We start from the raw sequence: 26,012 nt of genomic DNA, 5'->3' as shown, positions 1-26,012 counted from the left end.
TCATTTAACGTCAATTGATGGGTTGGTGACGCCTATCTGACGTTGCAGTTATCGAATTTTGTTCGCTAACTGAAACGTAAACATGTTGCAGTTATCGAACGTCTATTGTACATTACTGAAATGGTGCATCACTCTACCGGTCTATGAAACATAGTTCTGTAAAGAAGTATTCCAAAAGATGACGTCTAGCACTACTAGCTTAATGCTCAATGAGATTGGAGAACATCTCATCATTCCGTGCGTCGTTTTCTAAACTCATATTTTTTACATATTCACACAATCAGTAGCTACTTTTTCTAGCAGCAAAATGGGAAGACATTTCTTTCTAGTGGAGACGCCGGGTAACCCACATGATTTAGGAAATACTTATCTAAAATATAATGTATACCACAGTTAGGTATTATATGCCTATTTCATTTTTTTAGCCTTCCATGCGTGGTTGGCCACCACCGTCAGCACCACGCTAATGCTGAGTACAAAAAGCGAGATTTTTTCTACGTATTGTACAAAATACAACAGCGCGATCGCCCGAAGGTTAACTGAAAAATGGTTCATAAGATAATCGTTTATTTCAAATCAATAAATGTACATGAGTAATTAAACTTCAGAAAGTTCAAATTCCAGAAAGCAAATCAATTTTCCAAAAACGACACAAAATCTGTCAACTTTTGCAGCTGGTCTTCTGCGGTAACCACCAAGGGTTTATCCGTCGGTGGATGTTTGGGCAGAATCAACCGTGGGCGTGGACCTTCGACAATCTCCCAGTTCAGATTCTTGCACATCTCGTCGATCATGTCCGGCGTTTGGTTAGTCATTTCGGCGAGGACGTTCTCAAAAATCGAACTGTAAGCCCGGCCGATCAGGTTTACGGTTTCTTGCTGCATTTTCTCCTTCAATTCGAACATCAGCTCGGACACATGCTTGGACCAGTCGTAGTTGATGGCCTTGTAGAACCCGGCCGTGTCGTTGTTCCACTGGCACTGGAACACTTTGTACATCTGCTCCAGTTCGGCGTGGCCAGCTTTCACACTCGGCGGAATCCGTTTCCAGAGGTACCGGGCATTAGATCTAAAGAGAAAAGATATTGGTCAATCGCGTGAAGAACCTCTGAATCAACAATATCTCTTACAGGTCGTTCTGATAGAGGTAAGCCGCGAACAGTTCCGAGTACAGCTGAACCGAAACGATGCCATTCGGAGCCTGTCGGGGAAAGAGTATGATGTAATTATGTTCTATTATCGCTTTAAACTAATGATTTATCACGTACCTCCAATTCCTGCTTCTCCAGCAAAAGTGTGAGCTGTCGAATCTTTTCGAAAAACATGTTTCTATTACTTAAAACTACTTTTATTTAAGTTTAATTTGTTGAACAATGCGAACCGAACCGCAGCCGAATGATATTTTTGGATTATTTTGTTTACGTCCATGCCAGGGTTACCATCCCTTTGACAGTTTTATGAATAACGGAACAAAGTTGAAATAGAACCGAACCGTATACACGGAAAAATATTATAACCCAAAGAATAAGTTTTAAAAACTCAAATTTGGCTAAACTGCTTAAAGTTTTAACTCAAAGTTGGGTTGTTTTCTCCCTCGCCCCACCGCAATGTTGTCGAAAACAAAGATAGAAGCACCGACGCATCCGCTGCTTATCCGTGGAAGAAGCCAAATTTGGGTTTTCTTGAATTAACCCAAATTTGCGTCATTTGAGGCCTCCGTTGGGTGAAAATAACTTACCACTGGGTTAATTTTTTTGCCGCTCTCAAACGAGAACTACTCACTCACCACTTTCGCTGTTTAACGCAAATTTGAGTTATTCCACGGAAGACCGGGATTGCGTCAAAACAACTTAAATTTGGGTTGATTTGTAGTTCAGTGTACACGGAACCGCAAACCACCCAAAATTGAGTTCTTTTGACGCAATCCCATAGTTCCACCCAATAAGCCAAATTTGAGTAAATCGATTAAACTCACACTAGGTAAATTGCCTTTACCTCCAGCAAAAAATATACTTAAGAGTAGGTAAATTCAACATAAGACCCCCCCTCATTCGACCCAAATTTGAGTATACCTACATTTACTCAAAATTGGCTTATTGGGCTCAAGTACCCCCATTGGGTGGATGCATCTCTGTTTGTTTTTGACAACATCGGTGGGGGAAAGAGCACTCAGCGAAAAAAACTAGCGAAATTCATCGAAATACCTTATGAAAATTTGCTATAACTAATTCTTATGGATGACATAAGAAAACCTTATGAAAATTGATCGTGCTTGCTATGACAAATTTCATAAGATAGACTTAAGAAAAGAACAAAAAAATCTTAAAATGATGCAGACTGGATTCGATCCATGAACGTCGGGATCATCGAGCCCGTGTTTTATCCACACGGCTACCGACGCTTGAGAATACCATGTTGCTAAACATGAATAAAAGCCAAGCTGTGAGACGATTTTACGTCATAGAGTAACCTTATGAAATTCATCCGAAGCATTATGAATTATTTAAAGGCCGTTTCATAAGTTGGGCCTTATGGAAATCTTAAGGTTATTTGGCTGAGTGAGGGAAAACAACCTAATTTTGGGTAACTAGTTTATTCGATAAACTCAGCTTTGAGTAAAATCGACCCAAAAATTAGGTAGTTTGATTTCTCCGTGTAAACTTGGAGAAAAGTATTTACACTGAAATAAATTTTGTTGTGGAAACTACCGATTCCATAGTAAAATTACTAACCGTACCTATGATTCTCAACCGACAACAATTTTCAGTTAATTCCACTAAAACACTGTCAACTTAACTAGCAGTGCAGTTAACATTACCAAAAATAGTCTTAATTTAACAAATAAGCATTGTATTTTTAACCATACTGTGTTGTAAAATCCGTGTCATGGAAAAAATAACAATGTTTTGTTGTTGAGACGACAATGCTTTTAGTTGAATTTACTACAATGCATAGTAATTTCAAGCATATTTCAGTTACCTTAACAGATTTTGTTGTCGGTTGAGAATCATAGGTACGGTTAGTAATTTTACTATGGAATCGGTAATTTCGACAACAAAATTTATTTCAGTGTAGAAATGAGTAAGAAAATCTGAAAACAAAAATGAGTAAATTGCATTGCCAGGGCTATTGTGTTTCCAATTCAAAACCGAATTAACGACATTTTTTCTTTTACTTCCGCTGCTTTTGCCTCGCGTTATACACTATGTCGGAAGTGGGGCGCTGTATAGAATACCAGGTGTACAATACAGCGCCCCACTTCCGACATTGTGTTTAAAGCGCTGTTTGCAGAATAGAAGGAATTTCTCAGCCTATCTTGATGCATGGGAAATTCTTTGCCTGAATCGCTCAAGAAACCGGGTTTTCTTCGATCTCAGAGGATCTCAGTACGCAGTAGCGAAGAAATGACAGTTCAAATGGCAGTCACCGAAGAAAGTTTTTGCCAGGAATCACTCAAGAAGTTTCTTGAGCGATTCCTTTCGAACTCGAAACTGCGCTTAACGCAAGGCAAAAGCCGAGTACTTTCACCCAATTTAAACTAAAATAATTAATCTAGAAATTTTCTAAAAAATCTCCCATACAAAAATTTTAAGTGGTAAATTTAACTCTTGAAATGGATAGTTTGATTTTTCGTGTGTAACTGCTTACATTGGTTCATATTCTGTCAATTTCTCTTTTGTGCGCCCAGCGGGAAAAGGCAAAAAAGGAAAATGCAAAAATGCAAGCCGAAATGTCATCAAACAGCGGTGTGTCGTAAATTTTTTCGCGTCTAGCGGAGTGATAATTTTCATTTGATAAATATTGCGTGAAAAACTGTTCAAATCTGTAGAAAGTTATTGCATTTAGTGAGTTGAACGGTCGGTGTGGCGAATTAGCATAAAATTTCCCCGTTTGAAGTGCGTTTTCGGGTGTAAAATCCCGTTTGAAAATGTCAACAAAAGCCAGCGAAGAAGACACCCACCATGATAGCGACATCACGGATGAGTTCATTGATGATGTTAGTAGTTATAATTGCGCTATGGCCGCCCCCGCAGCCCCAAAAGATGTGAAGTATATGTTGTTACCATTGATTTCTAGGAAGGCGATAAGACCGGATATTTCCCGGGAAAAACGGTTACTATACAGATGTTGCTCGCTGCGAATGTCCTCCAGCCAGGGAAGGCCGCCATGAGCATCGAGTATCTGGTGAGTTTTAGGATGATTACCGGTTACCCCTCTCGGTGATGATTGATTTTGAAACTTGTTTTCAGGGACAAAAATTTATCGGCGATTTGCTTTCGGATGGAAAGATAAAATCCCACGAAACGGAAACAATATTCTGTTCCCCGAGTGCTTGGGCCATTTATTGCAAACGCATCATTAATCCGGACAAAAAGTCTGGCTGTGGATGGGCCAATGTAAGATACAAAGGCCGCAAGTTAGACGCCTACAAGGCGGCGTACCACCGGAAGCAACTGCAGAAAGAAAAGGATCATAAGGATGACGGGATACCAGTTGATGGTTAGATTGAGTGATTATAATGTTTATGTGCAAACTACGAAGATTTTTTTAAATTGCAGACACTCTGGAGGAAACTGAAGAAGACAAGACGGCAATGGAACCACCACCTGTTAGAAGAAACATTGTGCAACATAATACCGTTAGCAATCGTAATATATTACAGTAAGTTGTTATGATCTCTTATCTTAACAATCATTTAATATGAACAAACTTTTCGCTTTATTCACAGTGATGCAAATACTCTGATTGAGTCTATACCATTTACTTCGATTGGCAAGATGCAACCGTTCCTGGTCTCGGTGTCTTCGTCCACGATTCTGGTCATGGACTTCCATTGTCACCTGACAAACAATGAAGTTTGTGGCTATCTCGGCGGCACGTGGGACATCAATGCCCACAACTTGTCTATCACACATGCGTTTCCTTGTCGCAATTCACGGTTCGATAGGGATAAGGCCGCCATGTGCGAACTGCAGATTCAAAAGTTAATGGTCAAGAAGAATCTCAACTTGGTCGGATGGTACCATTCGCATCCACGTTTTCCAGTCCAACCGACATTGAGGGATTGCGATGCTCAGCTAGAGTATCAGATCAAGATGAGAGGGCCTACCGAAGCATCCTACATACCATGTGTGGGATTTATTTGCTGTAAGTATTAACAGTACATAAACAGGACGTGGGAGCATTTTGGGCAAGGGTTCTACTGTGTGCATTGTATCTATAACTCAGTCAATTCCATACCAACCGACCTGAATAGATGCTGTGCGTAAAAATATCATCGTGCACAAAAAGTTAGGTCAACTTGCAATAATTGATAACAACTGCACATTTTGTACATTCTTCTTGGTGTAACGTCTTCACCGGAGCAAAGCCTGCTTCTCTGCTTAGTATTGTATTACCTTTTCCACGGTTATAAACTGAGAGCTTCCTCTACCAATGACCATTTTGAATGTGCATATCGTGTGGCAATCACTAAGATAATCCATGCCCAAGGAAATCAAGAAAAAATCCATAACGAAAAGTTCTTGAAACGACCAGGATCCAAACCCGTCACCCTCTGCACGGTCTTGCTGAATACGTATTACTCAATTCAGGCGTTCGATTTGAATAGGTCCTAAGTTTGCTGTGATTCCTATGTAGATTCGACTTATTCAAATCGAACTCCAGAATTATATGAATAAAATTCACTTACTATTGTTACTTGTTTTCTTTTCAGCTCCATACAATGATGATAATGTTACATTGGAGTCCAGCATTTTATCTTTTTGGGTTCTGCCGCCCCCGGAAAACCGTCCTGCGGAGTATGGACGACCAATGCTGATGACCTATAATTTAATCCACGATGAGGTTCTCTCGGAAGATATCAAGGAAGAAATGATGCTCACCGTTGATTATTATAAGCAGTTCAAGCGTGAACTAATCAATTTTCAATCATCGTACAAAAACGAAATCTCATACATTGAAAAGTTGAAGAGGACTCTCCAACCCAAGTTTCCCCTGGACTCAACTTCCGGCCATTTTTGGAATTGGATCCGTGAACTGCTAGGACTGGATCCTGAGGAAATTATAGCCATTCCAGAGCCGCCGCCACCACCACCCGTTCCCATCAGTATTCCCAAGATTCCGGAGCCTCTATCCGTACCGTCGATTGTCAATTTGACTACCGGAGAGGAAAGCAGCGCCACTACCGAAAACAAAAACGATGAGGACTTCGACGGTGTATCGGAAATGGGCGATTCGGATGTGATTTCTCTTAAAGATGATGATCCAAAAGTGCCATCATTGGCTGTTCCTAGCCTACAGGCTCAACTGAAGCGACCATCCGGGTTGAACATGACCCCATCTCCGTTATCTAGCTCATTAGTAGTAATGCCAACCAATCTCAGCCAGAATAACTCCAACAATGCCAATACTGGCAACATTAACAACCATGGCTCGATAAATACTAATACATCTTCTCCCCGGGACAGTCCTATCACTATACCGTCAAATTCAGCAAGCCCAGCCAAGTTCGAGATTCCTGTCCGAGCCAGCCCATCTCCTGCCAAATCGGATACTTCATCGTGTCGTAGTCGTACTAGAAACTCACCGGCTCCGAGTCCCGGTAAACTTTCCATTGGGGACATTCTTGGAACCGGTAACCGGAACAGTCCCACTCTCAACTCTCTCATCGGTAACATGGGCAACAACGTTTCCAACATTCACGATCTCTACGCGGCTACTTTTGCCTCCTTGGGCAGCTCGCTGCCAGCAAATCTCCTGCCCCAAGACTATGCGTCGCTCTTCCAAAACACCAAACGGGACGAGTACGGTCTATCGGCGCTGAACGCGTTGGCCCAGGTTGCGGCCGCATCTGGAATCTCCAACTCGCAAATCAACGAGACTCTTCTGCACAGTCTCAACCGAAGCATCTCGTCGAAAACAGGCCAAACATCAACGGTAACCACCACAACGGCCACTATGACATCGAGCAATGCGTCACCGTCGGTGGCGGCAGCAGCAGCGGCTGCAGCTGCGGCAGCCAGCAGCTCCAACCTGCCGGCCATTCCCAACATGAAGGAGTTCATGCAGCAGCTCGAGAAGGGCAATTTGAGCCTACTGATGCAGTCTCAGTATGCAAATCCGCTGGCCGGAATGACGGGACTCTCCGGACAACCAAGTGCTGGATCAAGTGGTAAGTCGATTTTTTTTTCGTATTTCTTTTTCATTCCAAACTAGCCAGGCTTGCTTTCACGATAAAAATGTTTGCTTGTGTTGTGACCATTTCCTAGTCTTCCAACGAATTCAACCGGTGTTCAACTTCTGCGCGTTTCTCGTGCGCTCATCGCATCAGCTATATAAGTTTATCTAAGTGTTGAGGATCCGCCGACCCCTCGGCGCACCACCAATCTATAAACTTTGTTTCTCTCTATGTTCATATATGCCACACATGAGCATGAGCAGGGTCGTGCAATTTCGAAAGGAAAACATGACGTACGACGACTGTAGCAAATCGTTTCCCATGCGAACGGACTGCTGTGATGCTTCATCTCTCACCCAGCAACACACTCGTTCGTTGCTGCTACAGAAACAAGTGTGTATGAAACATGGGATGATACACTTGGATTTTCGTTTCATTTATGAGTCATTGAAATACTTCAACATGCTAAGAACACTATTTAAACCAAACCCTTTCTTTCCCATGGTAGCACAGGTGATCCACTACTTTCCACTGTTCATACAAATACAGGATAAGTTAGATCATTTCCATTTTTTCGTCAGATGTTTGTATACGTTTAATGAACTATTATGCCAAGTTTGGTCAAAATTTCTCTGCTCGTTTTTGTTCTACAGCTAAATCATTTAGCGAAAGTCGGTATTTTTTCTATTTTAATTCAAACAAAATTTGAATATCCAATATTCCGAAACATGAACATTATTTTCATTGGAAAAAAATACTAGCATGCCCTACAATATGTATATTAGCACAATAAAATACCGTTTCACAAACAAGTTGACGAGAAAACACTAATTTTATGAACAAACATGTGGATCATCAGTGATCCATTGGGAACAAAACGACATTTTTATCCTTCCTGATCTAACCTGTTCCTTGTTACCATGTTTGTTTACATTCAAGACATTTTCCATTATTAATAGTGTTTCATGTAAAAATGTCATTATTCCATATAATGTAATCTATTTAGCGCCGGCAATAAGTCGCAGATGAATCCAGGAAGGTTTATATGGTACGAGGAGAGAAGCCATAGATTCGAAGAGGACCGTGTCCAAATACCTAACTACTTATGATAACTGCAAGAAGTCCCACAAGTTTCATTAATTTTTACCGAAGGGCTTGATATGAATCTCGAGATAAATTCAAGGTGTAATATACGATTTATAAATACAGGGTGTTAGGTTCCTGAGTGCAAACTTTTTAAAGGGTGATAGAGGACCATAAATGGTGAAAAAAATTGTTCTACGCATATGGTCAAATCTCAACCGTTACGTAGTTATTGAACTTCCCATGTTTTTGACTCTCATTGCCTTAACTGGCTATAACTTGAAAATGGTCAAACTTATCGCAATTTTTTTACCCTTATCCGAAAGATTATTGAATTTTCTATCAAATGGCATCTTTGAATCAATTGGTTTAGTAAAATGACTAAGTTTTCTAGAGCAAAATTGCTCAAAACAGTGTGTTTTAATTTGTTTTTATCAATTATCTTTGAAACATGCGTAATAAATTAAAATTATTTCTTTGGCAAAGTTGTGGCCCCTGTTCCACTCTACAATTCGTTCTTTGTCATCAAACGTCTATCTCTTATCGTTTTCTTGTAATTTCGATTTAAACATCGCATTTCAGGTCATAAATTTGCAACTGTCGAGGTAAGCACTTTTTTGCGCACTGTGCCGCACATTTAAATCGAAATTGCAAGAAAACGATAAAAGCTAGAAGTTCGGTTTCCAAGAACTAATTGTAGAGTGGAACAGGGGCCACAATTTTGCCAAAGAAAGAATTTTAATTTATTACGCATGTTTCAAAGATAATTGATAAAAACAAATTAAAACACACTATTTTGAGCAATTTTGCTCTAGAAAACTTACTCATTTTACTAAACCAATTTGTTCAAAGATGCCATTTGATAGAAAAATCAATAATCTTTCGGATAAGAGTAAAAAAATTGCGATAAGTTTGACCATTTTCAAGTTATAGCCAGTTAAGGCAATGAGAGTCAAAAACATGGGAAGTTCAATAACTACGTAACGGTTGAGATTTGACCATATGCGTAGAACAATTTTTTTCACCATTTATGGTCCTCTATCACCCTTTAAAAAGTTTGCACTCAGGAGCCTAACACCCTGTATAATTAAAAAAAAAAACAATATACAAAAAAAAAAACAAAATTTATATATGTGCCTTCAGTGCATCCATCTTCCCAATGGATCACAGGTGATCCACCTCAAAAATCAAATTTTTCATTTCTAACGATATTTTGGAGTAAAACTATACATCTTTTGTTCTGGTGATTTGTTCAGAAATCATTTTATCTATTTTTAAATGTCAAAAAACCTTGTGGGAAAGAAAGGGTTAAATAGTGGTGCACGCCAATAAAATGATAATTATGTTTTATGAAAGAGGATAACAAATTCGACCACTTAAATCCAATTAACCGGCGCCCGTAACCATTGAGAGACTAGCGCGCACCAGTGAGACACTAATGCTCTGACGGGTGAAGCACAAGCAATGCGACCGGATGGGAGACTACCGAGTGCTACGATGAGTGGAAAAGTTTTTTTAATGACCGAGTCATTGGAAAAATGTATGAAACACTTGAAGTGACTCATTCAAATGTTGCATGAAAGTGTATCATTGAAACGAAATTGTACGCCCCTGAGCATGAGAGCATGAGATGACCGTACAATTCGTAGTTGCTACTCCGTTACTGACCAGAACAGTCAACATTGCACAGGGAATCAAATGGATGGGGCCTGGGTGTAGCTTTCCATCCTCAATGTGCAATTTTGAAGGTTCAAAACTTTATATTGTCAGTACCGGCGCCGGCCACGTCCTTACGGCCATCGGGGAAGGGAAGGAATGTTGGTGTGACATCCGTTGCTACTAGAGACCGTGTGTATCTCCGCATCCCCACGGTTGTCACAGGAAGGAAGTTTGTTAGTGGGAAGGGAAGGGATAGAAAGTTACATAGATCCGGATTCACATTGGTAAGTGATGTGAGCTATGCAACCCTTGATATGATTTAGTCTTCCGCCAGAAAAATGTGGAACGCTTCACGATTTTGCGTGTCATCCTTGCGCAGGGTTCATATATGCCACACAAATATCTACGAACAAAAGCCTATGTAAACATTTTTATTCGAGCAAACATTAAAGTTGAACATGTACAATCGTTCAGTCGCGTTTTATAACCCGTCCCGAAAACCCCGAAAAAGTATTCGCGAATTAGTTACGGTCGTTCCGGAAGTCGGTTCCCGGTCCAAGTTTGTCCCTCCCCTATCGCTACTGTCCGCTCTGGTACATTAAGTTTGATTGAACTGGTGAAATCCGAGAACAGAATAGTTACTTAGCGAGTATACATGTTCGTTTAGGAAGACTGCATTTCTCCGTACTTATGTTATACAGGGTGTTAGGTTCATGAGTGCAAAATTTTTAAAGGGTGATAGAGGACCATAAATGGTGAAAAAAAAATTGTTCTACGCATATGGTCAAATCTCAACCGTTACGTAGTTGTTGAACTCCCCATATTTTTTACTCTTATTGCCTTAACTGGCTATAACTTTAAAATGGTCAAATTTATCGCACTTTTTTAACCCTTATTCGAAAGATCATTGAATTTTCTATCAAATGGCATCTTTGAACCGATCGGTTTAGTTAAATAACTAAGTTTTCTAGATCAAATAGCCTAAAAGATGTGTGTTTTAATTTGTTTTTGCCAATTATCTTTGAGAAATGCGTAATAATTTAAAATTCTTTCTTTGGCAAAGTTATGGTCCCTGTTTCACTCTACAATTCGTTCTTTGACATCAAACTTCTATCTCTTCTCGTTTTCTTGCAATTTCGATTTAGACGTCGCATTTCAGATCAGAAATGTGCAATCGTCATGGTAAGCACTTTTTTGCGCACTGTGCTGCACATTTAAATCAAAATTGCAAGAAAACGATAAGAGTTAGAAGTTTGGCGTCAAAGAACAAATTGTAGAGTGGAACAGGGGCCACAACTTTCCCAAAGAAAGAATTTTAATTTATTACGCATGTTTTAAAGATAATGGACATAAACAAATAAAAACACACTATTTTTAGCTATTTTGCTCTAGAAAACTTAGTTATTTAGCTAAACCAATCGGTTCAAAGATGCCATTTGATAGAAAATTCAATAATCTTTCGAATAAGAGTAAAAAAACTGCGATAAGTTTGACCATTTTAAAGTTATAGCCAGTTGAGGCAATAAGAGTCAAAAACATGGGAAGTCCAATAACTACGTAACGGTTGAGATTTGACCATATGCGTAGAACAATTTTTTACACCATTTATGGTCTTCTATCACCCTTTAAAAAGTTTGCACTCATGAACCTAACACCCTGTATATTTTAAAAATCAACACTAATGCTCGGCTAATTTTCCTTTTTGCAGGTGGTAAATCCGGATCAAGTCGTTCGTCAAGCAAATCATCTCGTTCGAAATCACAGCAACAGCAACAATCTGTCCAGCAGCAACTTCAGCAAGCCCAGCAACAACTGCTACAGCAGCAACAGCAGCAGCATCAATCGCTCATGGATTACGCCGACTTCACCAGCAAATTTGACCAGAGCAAACTGGCCGATCTGATGAAATCTCCCGAATACTCCCAAATGCTCCTCCAGCAAGCACAGGCCCTGGGAAGCCTTGGAAGTGAAATCTCGATCATTAAAAAGCCATCCTCCAAGAATAATAGCTCAAATGCTTCTAGCAACAATGCGAACAACAACAGCAGTAACAGCAACACCCAGAATGCCGCTACGAATGCCAGCAAGAAAGATTCGGCCAGTGACCTGATCACGAAACTTCGTACTATTTTCTCAACCGATGCATATCTTCCACCGATGCCAACGGCAGCAGACATCAATCTGCTTGCCGAGCAGTCACAAAAGGTTCCGGAGATCCAGCAGATTCTCAATTCTGGCAATCTGGACGACATCCAGGTGCTACTAAAAGCGCAATCTCTATCCAATAATATGTTGGATTTTGCTGCGTTCCAGCAAGGAACATCCGGTGTAGGCGGAGGCAGTGGCTCTGGGGAGGGTTCCAGCAAGGCTGCCAAGCAAGCAGCTAAGGAGGAACGAGAGAGAGAACGAGAGCGAGAACGTGAACGGGAAAGAGAACGGGAACGTGAGAGGGAGCGAGAGCGTGAACGAGAAAACGCCGCGGCTAATGCTGCAGCTGCAGCCGCCGCTGCTATGAATCCATATCTGTCCGCAAGTAATCTATCGGCTTTGTTCGAACCTGTCCAGCGATCTGGTTCTGGGAAATCTGGAAAAGCGGATAAGAATAAAGGCTCTTCTGATCGCAGCACCACTAACGTTGCATCAAACCCGGCAGATATGTTGAATAGTTTATTTACTTCTGCAGTAGGAGGAGCAGGAGCGGCAGATATGAACGCGCTGCTGTATGGTCAAGGCAAAGGAGCTCCAGATTTGAGCATGCTTTTCGGAGGAGTAAGCTCCGCGCCAACTTCCTCTTCCAACTCGAACACAACTTCAACTGCTGCTGCGGCCGCAGCAGCTGCTGCCGCCAAACAAAGCTTGGACTATCTATCAATGTTCCCGAACTTTTCCTCTGCCAAACTCCCGGAAATGTCTGCTCTCTTCCAATCGGATAAATTCGAAATTCCAGATCCACTGGCCAAGGCAACACTTGAGGCCAATAATATGTATCTCGCGCCGTCAGCGTCTTTGCTGAAACTTCAACAGGAAGCATTCAACTCAATGATGATGAAACCACCGAAATCATCGTCCTCGTCCACATCTTCTTCCAGCAAGATTGAAACGCCGCCGCCGATTGCTGCCTCTCCCGGGGCACGTTCAACCCCTACTAAATCTGCCAGTCGCGAGAGTCCTTCGCTCGGACCAAAATATAACTTCAGTGCCGTAGATCTGGCCGTGTCCAGTGTCCCGTTGGCCGCCTCTTCTCCGCTTGGAGCTGCCGACCTATCCCGTAAGACCCCACAAACTCCCCCGGTGGATATGGTAGCTTCGCCGTCCATTCAAACTACTCCGCCGGCACAGTCGGCTGGATCGTCGCAAATTTTGCCACCCTACAAGAAACGGATGGAGTTCTCATCGATTGCCGATCTCGTGGCTGCTCCGCCCAGCAAGATGCCGAAACTTTCCTCGGACAATCTGGACCCCTGAACAGTGAGCGGATACAATCCAAGCGCGCAGGTAAGATTTTGGATAGATATCATCGTTTATACAATTCTTTTCAGTATTGGGCGTAGGTTTATTGTATGTTTAAGTATGCGTCAAATATTTTTGAACTGATTTTTTTTATTATCATGACAATGTACTGAAAGATGCAGTAATTTATTCGCGAATGTGGGCACGCAGCTAAGCGGTCGTTTTACTTCCTATTATCCAAAATCATTTTAGGAAGAGACTCACAGTTTGAGATTTTCAAAAAAAAATAGTAACATAATAGTTACAATATTCATAATAATCAAAGTATCGATAAATCAGACAGATATATCTAATAATATACAATAACGTGTGAGCACATGGCAGGCTTATCATTGTTAGAAAGTATGAGAAATCCATGCACTCGTAGTCGAGTTCTTTCTAGAGCGAGTTATGCCTAGTTACATCTAGTTGATTTTGACGCAGCTTTTTCTAATTAGTAATGTTGGAAGATTGTGCACGAGAACATGATAAAATCGTATAGGGTAAGTGTACCAATTATGGCTAGTACCAATTATTCGCCATAGTTGATTTATTTATTTATTTATTTATTTATTATTGTTATGATCAACAGGCTCAATTTGGCCCCAATGATCTGGTTACTTTAAACGAAACAACAAGACAGTTTTCATACAATTAACTAAGCGTACAGAAGATCAACTCATCACAACAAATTTAAATCATAACGCACAATATACAAAAACACACGTTCGTGGTACTCTTCTATGGATTCTTCATGGTTCCCAGTAACTGGATTCACGATGTTCGAATTCTCTGAATAGTAATCCTGATGGCCAAGTTGACTCCTTAACGGCCTGGTCCTTGTATTGCCAATCGACTCCTACCTTAAACGAAACGTAGCGCAGATTTTGGATATTGCTCCAACGTGGCACTAATCTGACAACTTCGGGTTGATCGTTCAGTCGTAGAGAGTGTGATACCATTTCACGTATTGCATCTGGGGAAACATGCTTTGCCACTCTGGTGAAAAACAGCCAAAACTTGCGGGATCCAGTTGATATAGTTTCGGCATTTGAACCCATCCGCAGCTGAGAAGAATCGTTGAAATGCTGTGATACAGTTCTTTCGCGGCTGAAGTTTGTTTGAGGTGTAGACTTGGGTGTAGATGTAGATGGGATGGCAGGATTATTATTAGCGCTTTGACTGTTTAACGATTGTTGCAGTTCAACGAAGCATTGCTTCATTGTCACAAACTCGGTCTGAAGTTGGTGCACGGTGTTTTCAATTTCGTGTTTTTTGTCATTTCGTTCCACACAGCTCGATTCATCATTTCTTTTTGCCGATCGTTGCTTACGAAATGAAAACAGGCAAGCGTCGCACAACCACACAACGTTATTGAATTCGAAGCAAACTCGCAGCTGATACGGGTTCATATCCATGCAGCTCATGTGGTACTGCTTACTGCAGTCATCACAAATAAGGCGCTCATCCAATCCGCCGATAGGGAGAGAGCATTTACCACAGCCAAATCGGTTTGCCATTGTATAGCAGAGCGGTAGCAAAAAATACACCACTGGATAGCAATGATGGATGAATCGTTGATTGGCGCAACTTGCACTTTATTTTCAGCTTCTAGGAGTAGTACGACAATTCTTATTTGGCGTATTTGTTGTCTTCATGTGTAGTTCAACATCCGCCTTCGACTGGGCACACGCGACGGAATAACTAATGCTCAATTAATTACTATTTAACGTGAAAAAAACGGAGCAGCGAAAACACAAAACACAGTGAGACAAGCCACATTTTCACCCTTTAACGATGTCAATCAACAAGAAAAAAATTGTGGACAACAGATCACGTTCACAAAAGATGGTCGCACTCATTTAACCCTTTATAAAGCCGAGAAAACTAGAAAAGTTGTCAACGCATACTATTATGGAAATGATTATATACATGTTTACATGTACAAAACAATTTTTGTTTGAAAGAAACTCGCTAAAATCGAAGACTACTTAATCAAGAAGACGTGCAACTCTATTATTTTCCCATACTAACGGCAAGCGTCGCCGACGGCACCGCTGCCTGGTGAGCTAAAGTGGTACCTGTGTGTAAAAGTGTAAGAGTGTATTGGTGCGAGTATGAAAATTTACACACACTATCATGAATAGTGCCACCTTCATCCGGGGTGGCGCTGCTAGCAGTGACTCCCGAGTTTCAGCAGTGCTGCAAGTCTTGTTGATAATGTGGTCTTCGCTAAAATCTAGGTGGCAATATAGTTGCCACTGCCCGTTTAGGGTACTTTTCTTCATTTGACTTCGACACAAAGCCAGAAAAGAGATTTTAAAGTAGATTAGGGTTCAACCCATAATATAAACGTTGTAGTTCAGCTCATGGCAACCAATAATTATATTATTTCTTAAAATATTTACCAAATCTATAATTTTTCAATAAGTTTGAGCTAATTTTCTTCACGCGGTCAAATCAGTAAAAAATTTTGAAAACGACGTATAATCAATGGTGTAGCATTGATTATACGTCGTTTTCAAAATTTGTTACTGAAATCTAGCCATTTTTAAAGCTACAAATGGCTCCCAAATTGTTGTTAAAGCTTTGTTTAGTACCAAAAAAATACCAGGCGTTGTTAGTAATCCCAATTTTGCGTTAACCAAAAAGAAAGTTCGAAATAAATTGTTATAAAACAGAAAAAAATACAAACAGTAGGTGGCAATATAGTTGCCACTGCCTTATAAAGGGTTAAACTCCACATTTGGCTCAAATCATAGTAGAAATAAATCATTTTCCTTAAAATTTCGGCTTTCTTGCACCCTTTTTCGCCATAGTGTACCAGTTATGGCTAACCCCATAAGGAATGCATGCAAATAGGTAGTGCGAAAAGGAACCGAAATTAAAAAATGTAACCATAACTGGTACAGAGTTCCTATCATTGGCACACGCTGTAGGCGGGGCATAATGAGCAGCTTAAGCATTTTGCCACCAAATCCAGTAAATTAAGTGCAACCAATGTGTAATTTTAACGTTCAATCCTCATTTGAACCTTGACTGACAAAAGCTAATCGTTGAAATTCCGAATAAAGTTATAAATGTTGTATAATTTTATGTTTTTAAAAACGTATAAAATCGTGAGTTGCGTTTTGGGGGTGGGGCATAATGAGCACCCTAGGTGGGGCAGGATGATCAATATCAGTTTTGTACACAATCAAATGCTAATTGACTATTCTTGTCAATGATAAAGCATACCGGCAACAATCAATGAGAATTTGAAGGGATTACGGGGTTTAGTTTGTAGGGAACTGTGGGGTTCCAATGAGTCCTCTATTGAGGAATTTTTAAACGGTGATAATATACAGATACTGAAATTTTAAAGCTAATAAATTGAAAGTTACAGACAAAACCTTACTATATGCATCAAAACAGAGAAAACCAAAATTAAAATTTGTTTGTGGAAGATGTTTACCATTTTCATTATTTTTTCACTAGTTGCTCATTCTGCCCCACCCTACTACCAACTCTTTGAAGCATATTTTTTCAACAAAATAATTATACAAATACCCAAGCAACACACATGTTATAATAGAGTTACGACAGCGCAAGTTTTGGTTGTATAGAAGTTTATTTTACGTAATTCTAACATTGTGTTGAAATAACGTAAAATAAACTTCTATACAACCAAAACTTGCGCTGTCGTAACTTTTATATAACATGTGTGTTACTTGGGTAGTTGAAAAGTGTTACAAATACATTTCATTGGCCTAGGGAATATCAAGAAAATCGATAGATGCCCACTAAGTTGTGATTTCGATACCAAAAACCTTATTTTAGGTTACCTGATTCTTATAATATTTTCCCAGTACATGACCATTTTACGCATTTTGATAAATTTTTCAAGGTAAACGGATTTTTTGACTAATGTTTTGTCATCAACTCATTGGATTTTAGATAATAAGGCTACAATCAAGCATTTTGTTTTGTTAATTTGAAGGTTTATAGTGAAAATACAAGGTGCTCATTATGCCCCACCTGCTCATTATGCCCCGCCTACCCCTAATTCTGCTATTCTGCTATTATCAACGCATCCCCTGGCTTTCGCCCATCTGCGTTGTCTTTTCACTAGGCAATACGTCTACCAATTGATGTTTATGGGCTTGCCGGACCAAGTCATGTAGCTAAGCCAAACACCCCACCTACAACTGTTGGGTAGGCACCATTGTCCCGCCCACTGGTCTTTTACAGCTAGTTGTAGGTGCATGTGTGCGTGTAAGTATTGGAGTGTGTGTGCCAGTGTTGGTGTATTGTAGGCGCCAACTCGTTCTAATCCACTCGGATAGCTAACACCCTATTGAACCATTACCCTTAAATTTGGCAATCTATGAAATAGAATGAGTTAAACGCCTGTAAAAAACAGTCAGTTAAATCAAACAAGGAATATTAGTATTAAAGCGAAGATACAACGAAGCAACGCCCCGAACCTCGAGAGCACAAACCCCAAGAACCAAATGACAGGCAGCGCCGATAAGTCGATCGACTGGCCACCATCAGTGAATAACCAATCGAGTAAACCCCCCAGCACAAACTGCCACCAGCTCTCCCGACCTGCGCCCAACAAATCCGAGGCACAGCCCAGCCTTACCTTCACCTTAAAACCAAAATTTAGATTACAGAGCACAATACTTCCCAAGTAACCACGCAGCTCGAGCCGCAAATCATGCACAACACGGCACAAATAAGACAAACACTACCACGCCCGTACAACCGAAACCGACCTAGAGTAGAGAAGGGTCTCTTTCCACTCCAACCCGGACTCAACTGCACCCACAGGGCAGCGCACCTCACCCACACCGCACTCATTCATGCATCACTGTCCGAGCCGCACGGTCACCTGGGTTGAGTCTATCTGCATGACCTCGCCCAACCCGTAACGCAGAGTTTAAATCCCTCTCTTGCATTACAAAGTACTCCCTCTTCCCAAAAATCTGTGCGTGGTATAAATGAGATCTTAAGGCTGAAGAAATCGTCACCAATACAACCGCCAACACTGAGCACTCAATGATGTCGGCCTTATCAACGACGACCCCCTCAGTCCCAAACCCAATTATCCCACACTACCCAAGTAACCACCCTGCTGAAGCTGTAAGCACCGCACGCACAAAACACACACACACACACCGACACGCACCACCCCACACAAACCACCAAGGCCGAACAAAAGCGGAACGCGGTGCCACCACTGCTGAATCACGACTTTTTCAGTATAATTCAGAAATCGTAGATCCATTCCTCGACCCTACTCAGCCCTAACAGTCCATAGCAATGCCTGTCAATATATGCGCCTCACACATGCAACCCTTACACCCTAACAGTATGGTCACTTGGGTATCCCTGGGTTTTGACATGATGGTCAGGGATCACAGCCATCAAAACGTTCCACACTTTATCAGGGCTTACGACCTGTAGACATGATGATTTCTCAATAGTTTCAAGCTCTTTCGGACCTTCCGCTATTGGAGACCATCATGGCTAGCGGTGTTATTATGCCCCGCCTACCCCTAATAAATACTAAAAGTAGTTTTGGCTCCGTTTCTATATTTTTCCTGTAAAGTATGGAAACTAAGCTGTCTTTTAACTTATTGAAGACACTCGTTGGTCTTCTCGTTATTTTTGTATAAATAGCTTTCCTTAGGTAGTGTCATAATTGGTACACGCACCCTATGCAAAGTCACTCACGAATTACATCGTCGGTCGATCATTCGCGATGCGAGTGTGGCTTCCAACCATTCGCCAGAGTTTGCTATCGTTGCTGACAAGCAGGCACAAAAACAAAAGCAACAATCGTTCGCTGTATTCCATTTTACGAGCCGATTTTATGAATGAAATTTGACAGGAGGTAGCGTCCAATAACCCGAGAAAATCAATATCATCATCAACATTGTTGTCACTTCGTAAAATGGCTCATTGAGTGGCTTACAATGAGATCCAATGGCTGCCGTTCTCCATCGTCGGTCACGCCCAACGCTCACCCAGTCACGCTCCATCTGGCTCGTCAATCGTGCTCTGCGTTCCACGCCTTCTTGTGCCAACCGAATCAGTCGCGAATACCAACTTTGCAGGGTTGTTGTCCGGCATTCTTTGCGACATGCCCTGCCCACCGTATCCTTCCGGCTTTGTCCACCTTCTGGATGCTGGGTTCGCCGTAAAGTGCAGCGAGCTCGGGGTTCATCCTTCGCCGCCACACGCCATTCTCCTGCACACAGCTAAAGATCGTCATAAGCACGCGTCGCTCGAAAATTCCGAGTGCTTGCAGGTCTTCCTCGAACATGGTTCATATCTCGTGTCCGTAGAGGACCATCGGTCTTATTAGCGTTTTGAACATGGTGCACTTGATGCGTGGGTGGACCTTTGTAAACGGCAGCTTCTTCTGGAGCCCATAGTAGACACGACTTCCACTAATGGTGCGCCTTCGAATTTCACGGCTAGCGTTGTCAGCGGTCAGTAAGGATCCGCGGTAGATGAATTCCTCCATCTCCTCGAAGGAATCTACTTGTGAGACAATGAATAAAAGAACGTCTAGTTCGGTAAGAGCTTGAACAAGTAATGAAAATTTATTCTAACTGATTACTCCTGCTAAACAATCAGGTTGCTAGGGTTGCTTAGGGTAGTGAACTACATACAAAGGGTAACTACGTTTCTCAACACTCCTCCTGTTGAGGATCCGCCGACCCCTCGGCGCACCGCCAATCTATAAACTTTGTTTCTCTCTATGTTCATATGCCACACAATTATTCAAGAACAAAAGCCTATGTAAACATTTTTATTCGAACAAACATTAAAGTTGAACATGTACAATCGTTCGGTCGCGTTTTTATAACCCGTCCCGAAAACCCCGAAAAAGTATTCGCGAATTAGTAACGGTCGTTCCGGAAGTCGGTTCCCGGTCCAAGTTTGTCCCTCCCCTATCGCTACAGTCCACTCCGGTACATTTTGGTCCTTCGCGTCCGGTTATTATGGACAAAAGCGAGTTGGAAAAGTTGTGGGCGAAAAGGGAGGTTATGTTCGCTAAGGCGAAATGGGAGCTCTCCGTCGCAGAAACCCTCCGCACCCGGAATCCCACCTACGAAGAGGTGCAGGAGCGAAAGGATAAGCTCACGGAACTTGCTGGAAACTTCGACGGCATCCAGACCACGATCGAAGAGAGCACCAGCAATTTGGAAGACGTCGCGTCGGTGTTTAACTACCGGCTGCAGTTCGACGAGGTGTACTTCAAGGCGAAAGGAATATACACGGCGTTCCTGCAGGATAATCAGGACCGGATGTCCACCTACAGTGCTGAAACCGGGGAATCCGCCAATGACCTGAGGGATGCCATCAGAGCTCTCGTCGAGACTCAGCAAGCCTTGATCATGCACCAAATTCAACCCCCCGCAGCAGCAGCTGCTGGACCGGCTTCGCATCAGGACCACCAACTGAACGTGAAGCTTCCTCAGCTCAACATCCCGGTGTTCAAGGGAGAACGGAAGTACTGGCATTCTTTCAAGGACCTGTTCGTGAGCACCATCCACAGCAGGACCGACCTCAAGGACTCGCTGAAGATGCAGTACCTGCTATCGTACTTGGACGGCGAGGCGAAGAAAATGGTCAGCTCGTTCCCTATCAGTGACGCCAACTACAAAGAAGCCTGGGAAACACTGGAGACCCACTACAACAAGAAAAAGTATACCGTGTTTGCCCTGGTTCGAGAGTTCATCGACCAACCATCTACGTCAACCGTGTCCGGGCTCAAGAAGCTGGTGGCCACATCCGACGATGTCATCCGTCAGCTCAAGGCTCTTGGAAATGAGTTCGAATCGAGGGATCCGTGGCTCATCCACCTCCTGTTGGAGAAGGTGGACAAGGAAACAAGATCTTTGTGGGCGCAGAAAATCATCGATGTCGACAGTCCAACGTTTGCTGACTTCCTGGAGTTCCTGCAAAAGCGCTGCGATGCACTCGAAACGTGCACAGCCTTTACGAAGCGGCCAAGTCAGGCGGATGCCGGAAAGAAGGAGTACTCCAGAGCACCCGGTGGCGAGAAAGTGCAAACCTTCCATACCAACGCGTCATCGGCAACATGCGCCAAGTGTTCAAAGGATCACCCGATCTATCACTGTGACCGCTTCAAGGAAATGGACGTCTCGGCGCGCAGAGAGTTGGCACAAACGTCAAAACTGTGTTTCAACTGTTTGCGCTTCTCCCATACAGCGAAGAAATGCCCATCGAAGTCTGTCTGCCGCTCAACGGATTGCAAGCAACGTCACCACACCCTGTTGTGCACGCAGGGGGCAACACAAGCTGTCAAGAAACCGGAGCAGGATCAGCCCAACCAGGAATCCAATCTGGAATCAGCGTCGTCGGTCAACGTCAACTCAACACAGGCGGTGAATGACAAATCTACAATTACGCTACTACCAACGGTGGTGGTACGTGTCAAGGGCAATGACGGTCAACTGCACGACGTACGAGGACTAATCGACAGCGGTTCGCAGGTGTCACTAATAACGGAAGCGTGCGTAAAGCGTCTTGGGTTGAGACGTAGCAACGCTACACTGGAGGTCACCGGCGTCAACGCAGAGGTTGTCGGTCGCACAGCCGGCAAGGTCATGCTGGTGTTGTCATCGCGCTTCGAGGATGAAATCAAGCTTACCACTCAAGCCTACGTCCTAGGGAAACTGACGGCAACCCTGCCGTGTCAGCGATTCAGCGAATCCAATGTGCCCTACTTGCAGGGGCTGCAGTTGGCCGACCCGCAGTTCAACAAGCCGGGAGCAATCGACATTATTCTTGGAGCCGATGTCTTCCTGTCGGTATTGGAATCAGGACAGGTCAAGAACCACAACGGAACTCCTGTGGCACAACGTTCCATTTTCGGATGGATGGTCGCAGGTAAGCTCGCGAAACAGGAATGTGTTCATGCCTACCACTCGGTCATCAATCTGAACCAAGAGATTGACATCGACCGGACGTTGCGATTGTTCTGGGAGGATCAGGAACTCCACAATCCCAAGCAACTCACCAAGGATGAACAAAGGGTGGTTGAAGGTTTCACCTCCACTCTCACACGCTCGCAGGAAGGTCGCTTCATCGTCCGTTTGCCAATGGATGACTCGAAGCTCAAGTTGGGAAACTCTCTGGTCGCCGCCACCAGGCGATTGAGATGCATGGAACGTCGATTCGAGAATGACAGCGATTTCAAACAGCGATATGTGGCGTTCATGCGGGAATATCAAGAGCTAGGCCACATGAGGATTGTGCCGCCAGCGGAGGTCGACGTCGACTGCTCGAAGGCATACTACCTGCCGCACCATGGAGTGGTAAAAGAGGACAGCATCACCACCAAACTCCGGGTTGTGTTCGATGGGTCGTCTGCTACCACGACCGGAGTATCGCTCAATGATATTTTGTTGGATGCCCCGAACATCAACGCAGATCTGTTCGACGTGTTGCTGCGATTCCGATCGTACCCGGTGGTCTTCATAGCGGACATCGAGAAGATGTACCGCCAGGTACTAGTGCACCCTGGCGACACCGACTACATGCGCATCGTATGGCGAGACTCACCCGATAAGCCTATCCAGCATTTTCGTCTTCTTACCGTTACCTACGGTTTGAAGAACTCAGGGTTCCTCGCGATGGCAGCGCTGCACAAGGCAGCTGAAGCATACGAATCAACATACCCGGAAGCAGCGGAACGAGTCGTGAAACATACCTACGTCGACGATCTAACATCAGGTGCGAATTCGGCGGAAGAAGCAATGCAGCTCATCGTGCAAATCAACGAGATTCTTGGGGAAGCTGGGTTTACTCTTCGTAAATGGAGTTCAAACTCGCCTGAAGTACTGGGATCATTGTCGGACACCATCATCACCTCGATGCCGATCCAATTCCCGGACGAACGAAACACTGTGAAGGCGCTTGGGATACACTGGCTTCCAACCGAGGACGTTTTCACGTTCAAAGTGACCATGCCTACCGACGGGCCGAACACGAAACACCAGCTGTTGTCGGACTCGGCGAAGCTATTCGATCCATTCGGATGGTTCGCACCGGCGATTGTACGAGTCAAGATCCTCTATCAAAAATGTTGGCTCTACGATCTCAACTGGCACGACAAGCTACCACCGACCATCGAAGAGGCGTGGATCGAGGTTAAGGAGAATCTGCATCTACTGGAAGAAGTCAAGTTGCCTAGGTGGGCAGCAAACCACAACGGACGCATCGAGCTGCACGGTTTCTCAGATGCTTCTGAGGAGGCATATGCGGCTGTGGTATACCTGCGGTCGGTCGACAGCAACGGAGAAGTTCATGTTACCTTGCTCGCCGCGAAAACGAAGGTCGCTCCGGTTCGTCAAATTTCCATACCACGTCTGGAGCTCAACGCAGCTGAACTGCTGGCGAAGCTCATGCAGCAAGTAGCAACACCACTCGAAAGATTCCAAATCAATCAGTACGCCTGGACGGATTCCACCATCGTATTGCAGTGGCTGTCCGGCCACCCCCGCAAGTGGAACACCTACATAGCAAATAGAACCTCTTCGATTTTGGACATCCTGCCTAGAAAGCACTGGGCTCACGTCACTTCCAAGGAAAATCCTGCTGATTGTGCATCCCGTGGCGTATCTCCGTTGGAGCTTGTCAACCATCCGCTATGGTGGTCAGGGCCCCCATGGCTATCCGACGATTCCTCAACGTGGAACCGAGACGCACCAGATGATACTCACGACGAAGAAACTCTAGAGGTACGTAAGCGCTATCAGTCACTCAATACTACCGTAAGCTTTCCAGAAACGACACACGTCATCGAAAGGGAGATTTTGGAACGGCGATCCAATCTTTCCGCCGCTTGCTGGCAGCTCGCCCGCGTCAGGAGATTCGTTTGCAACCTGAGATGCACGATTACCGGCAGCAGCAAGGTCTCCGGTTCAATTTTGCCATCCGAGCTGCATGAGGCGCGATTGCAATTCATCCGATTGGCACAGCAGGACTCCTTCCAAAGCGAAATCAAGGCTCTCGTTCGTGGCGATGAAGTTCCATCCAAATCCAGCATCGCAAGCCTGTACCCATTCCTGGACGGTACCGGCACACTGAGGGTAGGAGGACGATTGCAGCACTCGGTGTACTCTTTCGACGTCAAGCATCCGATAATCGTACCGAAAAATCATCGCTTCACAAAACTGCTGGTGGAGGAGATTCACGTAAACAACTGCCATGCCGGGCCAACTTTGATGACAGCCACAATCAACCAGCGGTACTGGATCCAAGGTTGTCAAACAGTGATTAAACAGCACATTCGGAAGTGTATGCCGTGTTGTCGTCAAAAGGCACAGACCGCAAAACAGCTTATGGGAAGTTTACCGGCTGCCCGGGTGACAGCATGTCGCCCTTTCGCTCACGTTGGGGTGGACTATGCCGGTCCGATATTGGTGCGTTGCAGCAACACCCGAGGTGCGCGGTGTATGAAAGGATATATCGTTGTCTTCGTCTGCCTTTCAAGTAAAGCCGTTCACTTGGAAGTCGCAGGGGATTTGACCACCGACACTTTTTTGGGAGCGTTCAAAAGGATGATTGCACGCCGTGGATATTGCAACGAAGTGTGGTCGGATAACGGCACGAATCTGGTGGGAGCTGATCGACAGCTACAGGAGATCTACGAGACAGTCACCAAACATGTCAAGCAAAAGGAACATTTCTTCACAAACCTCGGGATTCGTTGGCGATTCATACCACCGGCAAGCCCTCATCAAGGTGGTATATGGGAAGCGGCGGTGAAAAGCGCTAAGGAGCTGCTTCGACCGATCCTGGGCGACGAGAAGCTTACTCACGAGGAACTCTCAACGGTGTTGTGTCAAGTGGAGGCTTGTCTCAATTCGAGACCCCTCTGCCCGATGTCGTCAAGTCCCGATAGTCTCGAAGCACTTACACCGGGGCACTTCTTGGTTGGGCAGCCCCTAAATCTGCTGCCTGAACCGGACGTCACGCATCTCAAGATGAACCAACTCGATAGATGGCAGCGGGTTCAACGGTACACGGAAGAGTTTTGGCGACGTTGGCGTGACGAGTACATCGCCACGCTGCAACCCAGAGGCAAATGGAAAACCAAGCAAGAGAACCTGAAACCTGGACATCTGGTTCTCGTGAAGAACGACAATAGCCCGCCGTCGGCTTGGGAAATGGCCCGTATCGTAGCTGTTCACCCGGATCAACAAGGACTGGTTCGCAACGTCACGCTTCGCAGAGGCAAATCAGAGTACCAACGATCCGTCCAGAAGCTGTGTCCTCTCCCTGATTGAGACGCTGCCTCAAGGCGGGGTGGATGTTGAGGATCCGCCGACCCCTCGGCGCACCGCCAATCTATAAACTTTGTTTCTCTCTATGTTCATATGCCACACAATTATTCAAGAACAAAAGCCTATGTAAACATTTTTATTCGAACAAACATTAAAGTTGAACATGTACAATCGTTCGGTCGCGTTTTTATAACCCGTCCCGAAAACCCCGAAAAAGTATTCGCGAATTAGTAACGGTCGTTCCGGAAGTCGGTTCCCGGTCCAAGTTTGTCCCTCCCCTATCGCTAC

At 43.8% G+C, this 26,012-nt stretch overlaps 3 protein-coding genes across 3 annotated transcripts; 2 read left to right on the top strand and 1 right to left on the bottom strand.

Annotated features, from left to right (window-relative positions):
* Positions 1–550: 550 nt before the first annotated feature.
* Positions 551–1,427, bottom strand: LOC109411292 (COP9 signalosome complex subunit 8). Its single transcript, XM_019684819.3, has 3 exons — positions 1,268–1,427; positions 1,130–1,200; positions 551–1,068 (listed from the first exon to the last, which is right to left on the bottom strand). The coding sequence occupies exons 1-3, from the start codon at positions 1,322–1,324 to the stop codon at positions 633–635; spliced, it is 564 nt and encodes a 187-aa protein (XP_019540364.1). The 5' UTR covers positions 1,325–1,427; the 3' UTR covers positions 551–632.
* Positions 1,428–3,718: 2,291 nt separating this feature from the next.
* Positions 3,719–13,749, top strand: LOC109411293 (MPN domain-containing protein CG4751). The gene is made up of 7 exons (XM_029855407.2): positions 3,719–3,996; positions 4,077–4,184; positions 4,250–4,499; positions 4,559–4,661; positions 4,729–5,147; positions 5,716–7,173; positions 11,630–13,749. The coding sequence occupies exons 1-7, from the start codon at positions 3,928–3,930 to the stop codon at positions 13,384–13,386; spliced, it is 4,164 nt and encodes a 1,387-aa protein (XP_029711267.2). The 5' UTR covers positions 3,719–3,927; the 3' UTR covers positions 13,387–13,749.
* A 6,659-nt stretch (positions 13,750–20,408) lies between these two features.
* Positions 20,409–25,727, top strand: LOC134286361 (uncharacterized). The gene has a single exon (XM_062847973.1). The coding sequence runs from the start codon at positions 20,409–20,411 to the stop codon at positions 25,725–25,727; it is 5,319 nt and encodes a 1,772-aa protein (XP_062703957.1).
* Positions 25,728–26,012: the final 285 nt, after the last annotated feature.

Source organism: Aedes albopictus, chromosome 2 (genome assembly GCF_035046485.1).
Source record: "Aedes albopictus strain Foshan chromosome 2, AalbF5, whole genome shotgun sequence".
Lineage (NCBI taxonomy): Eukaryota > Metazoa > Arthropoda > Insecta > Diptera > Culicidae > Aedes > Aedes albopictus.
Note: the sequence above shows the minus strand (reverse complement) of the source record. Positions and strands in the feature narration are given on the sequence as shown.

Excerpts from the sequence above, each read along its gene's own strand:
- LOC109411292 (XM_019684819.3), bottom strand. The coding sequence starts at position 1,324 with ATGTTTTTCGAAAAGATTCGACAGCTCACACTTTTGCTGGAGAAGCAG. Across the intron at positions 1,201-1,267 it reads TGGAGAAGCAGGAATTGGAG|GCTCCGAATGGCATCGTTTC; the intron begins GTACGTGATAAA and ends TTTCCCCGACAG. Across the intron at positions 1,069-1,129 it reads TACCTCTATCAGAACGACCT|ATCTAATGCCCGGTACCTCT; the intron begins GTAAGAGATATT and ends TTTTCTCTTTAG.
- LOC109411293 (XM_029855407.2), top strand. The coding sequence starts at position 3,928 with ATGTCAACAAAAGCCAGCGAAGAAGACACCCACCATGATAGCGACATC. Across the intron at positions 3,997-4,076 it reads CGGATGAGTTCATTGATGAT|GAAGGCGATAAGACCGGATA; the intron begins GTTAGTAGTTAT and ends ATTGATTTCTAG. Across the intron at positions 4,185-4,249 it reads CCATGAGCATCGAGTATCTG|GGACAAAAATTTATCGGCGA; the intron begins GTGAGTTTTAGG and ends ACTTGTTTTCAG.
- LOC134286361 (XM_062847973.1), top strand. The coding sequence starts at position 20,409 with ATGGACAAAAGCGAGTTGGAAAAGTTGTGGGCGAAAAGGGAGGTTATG.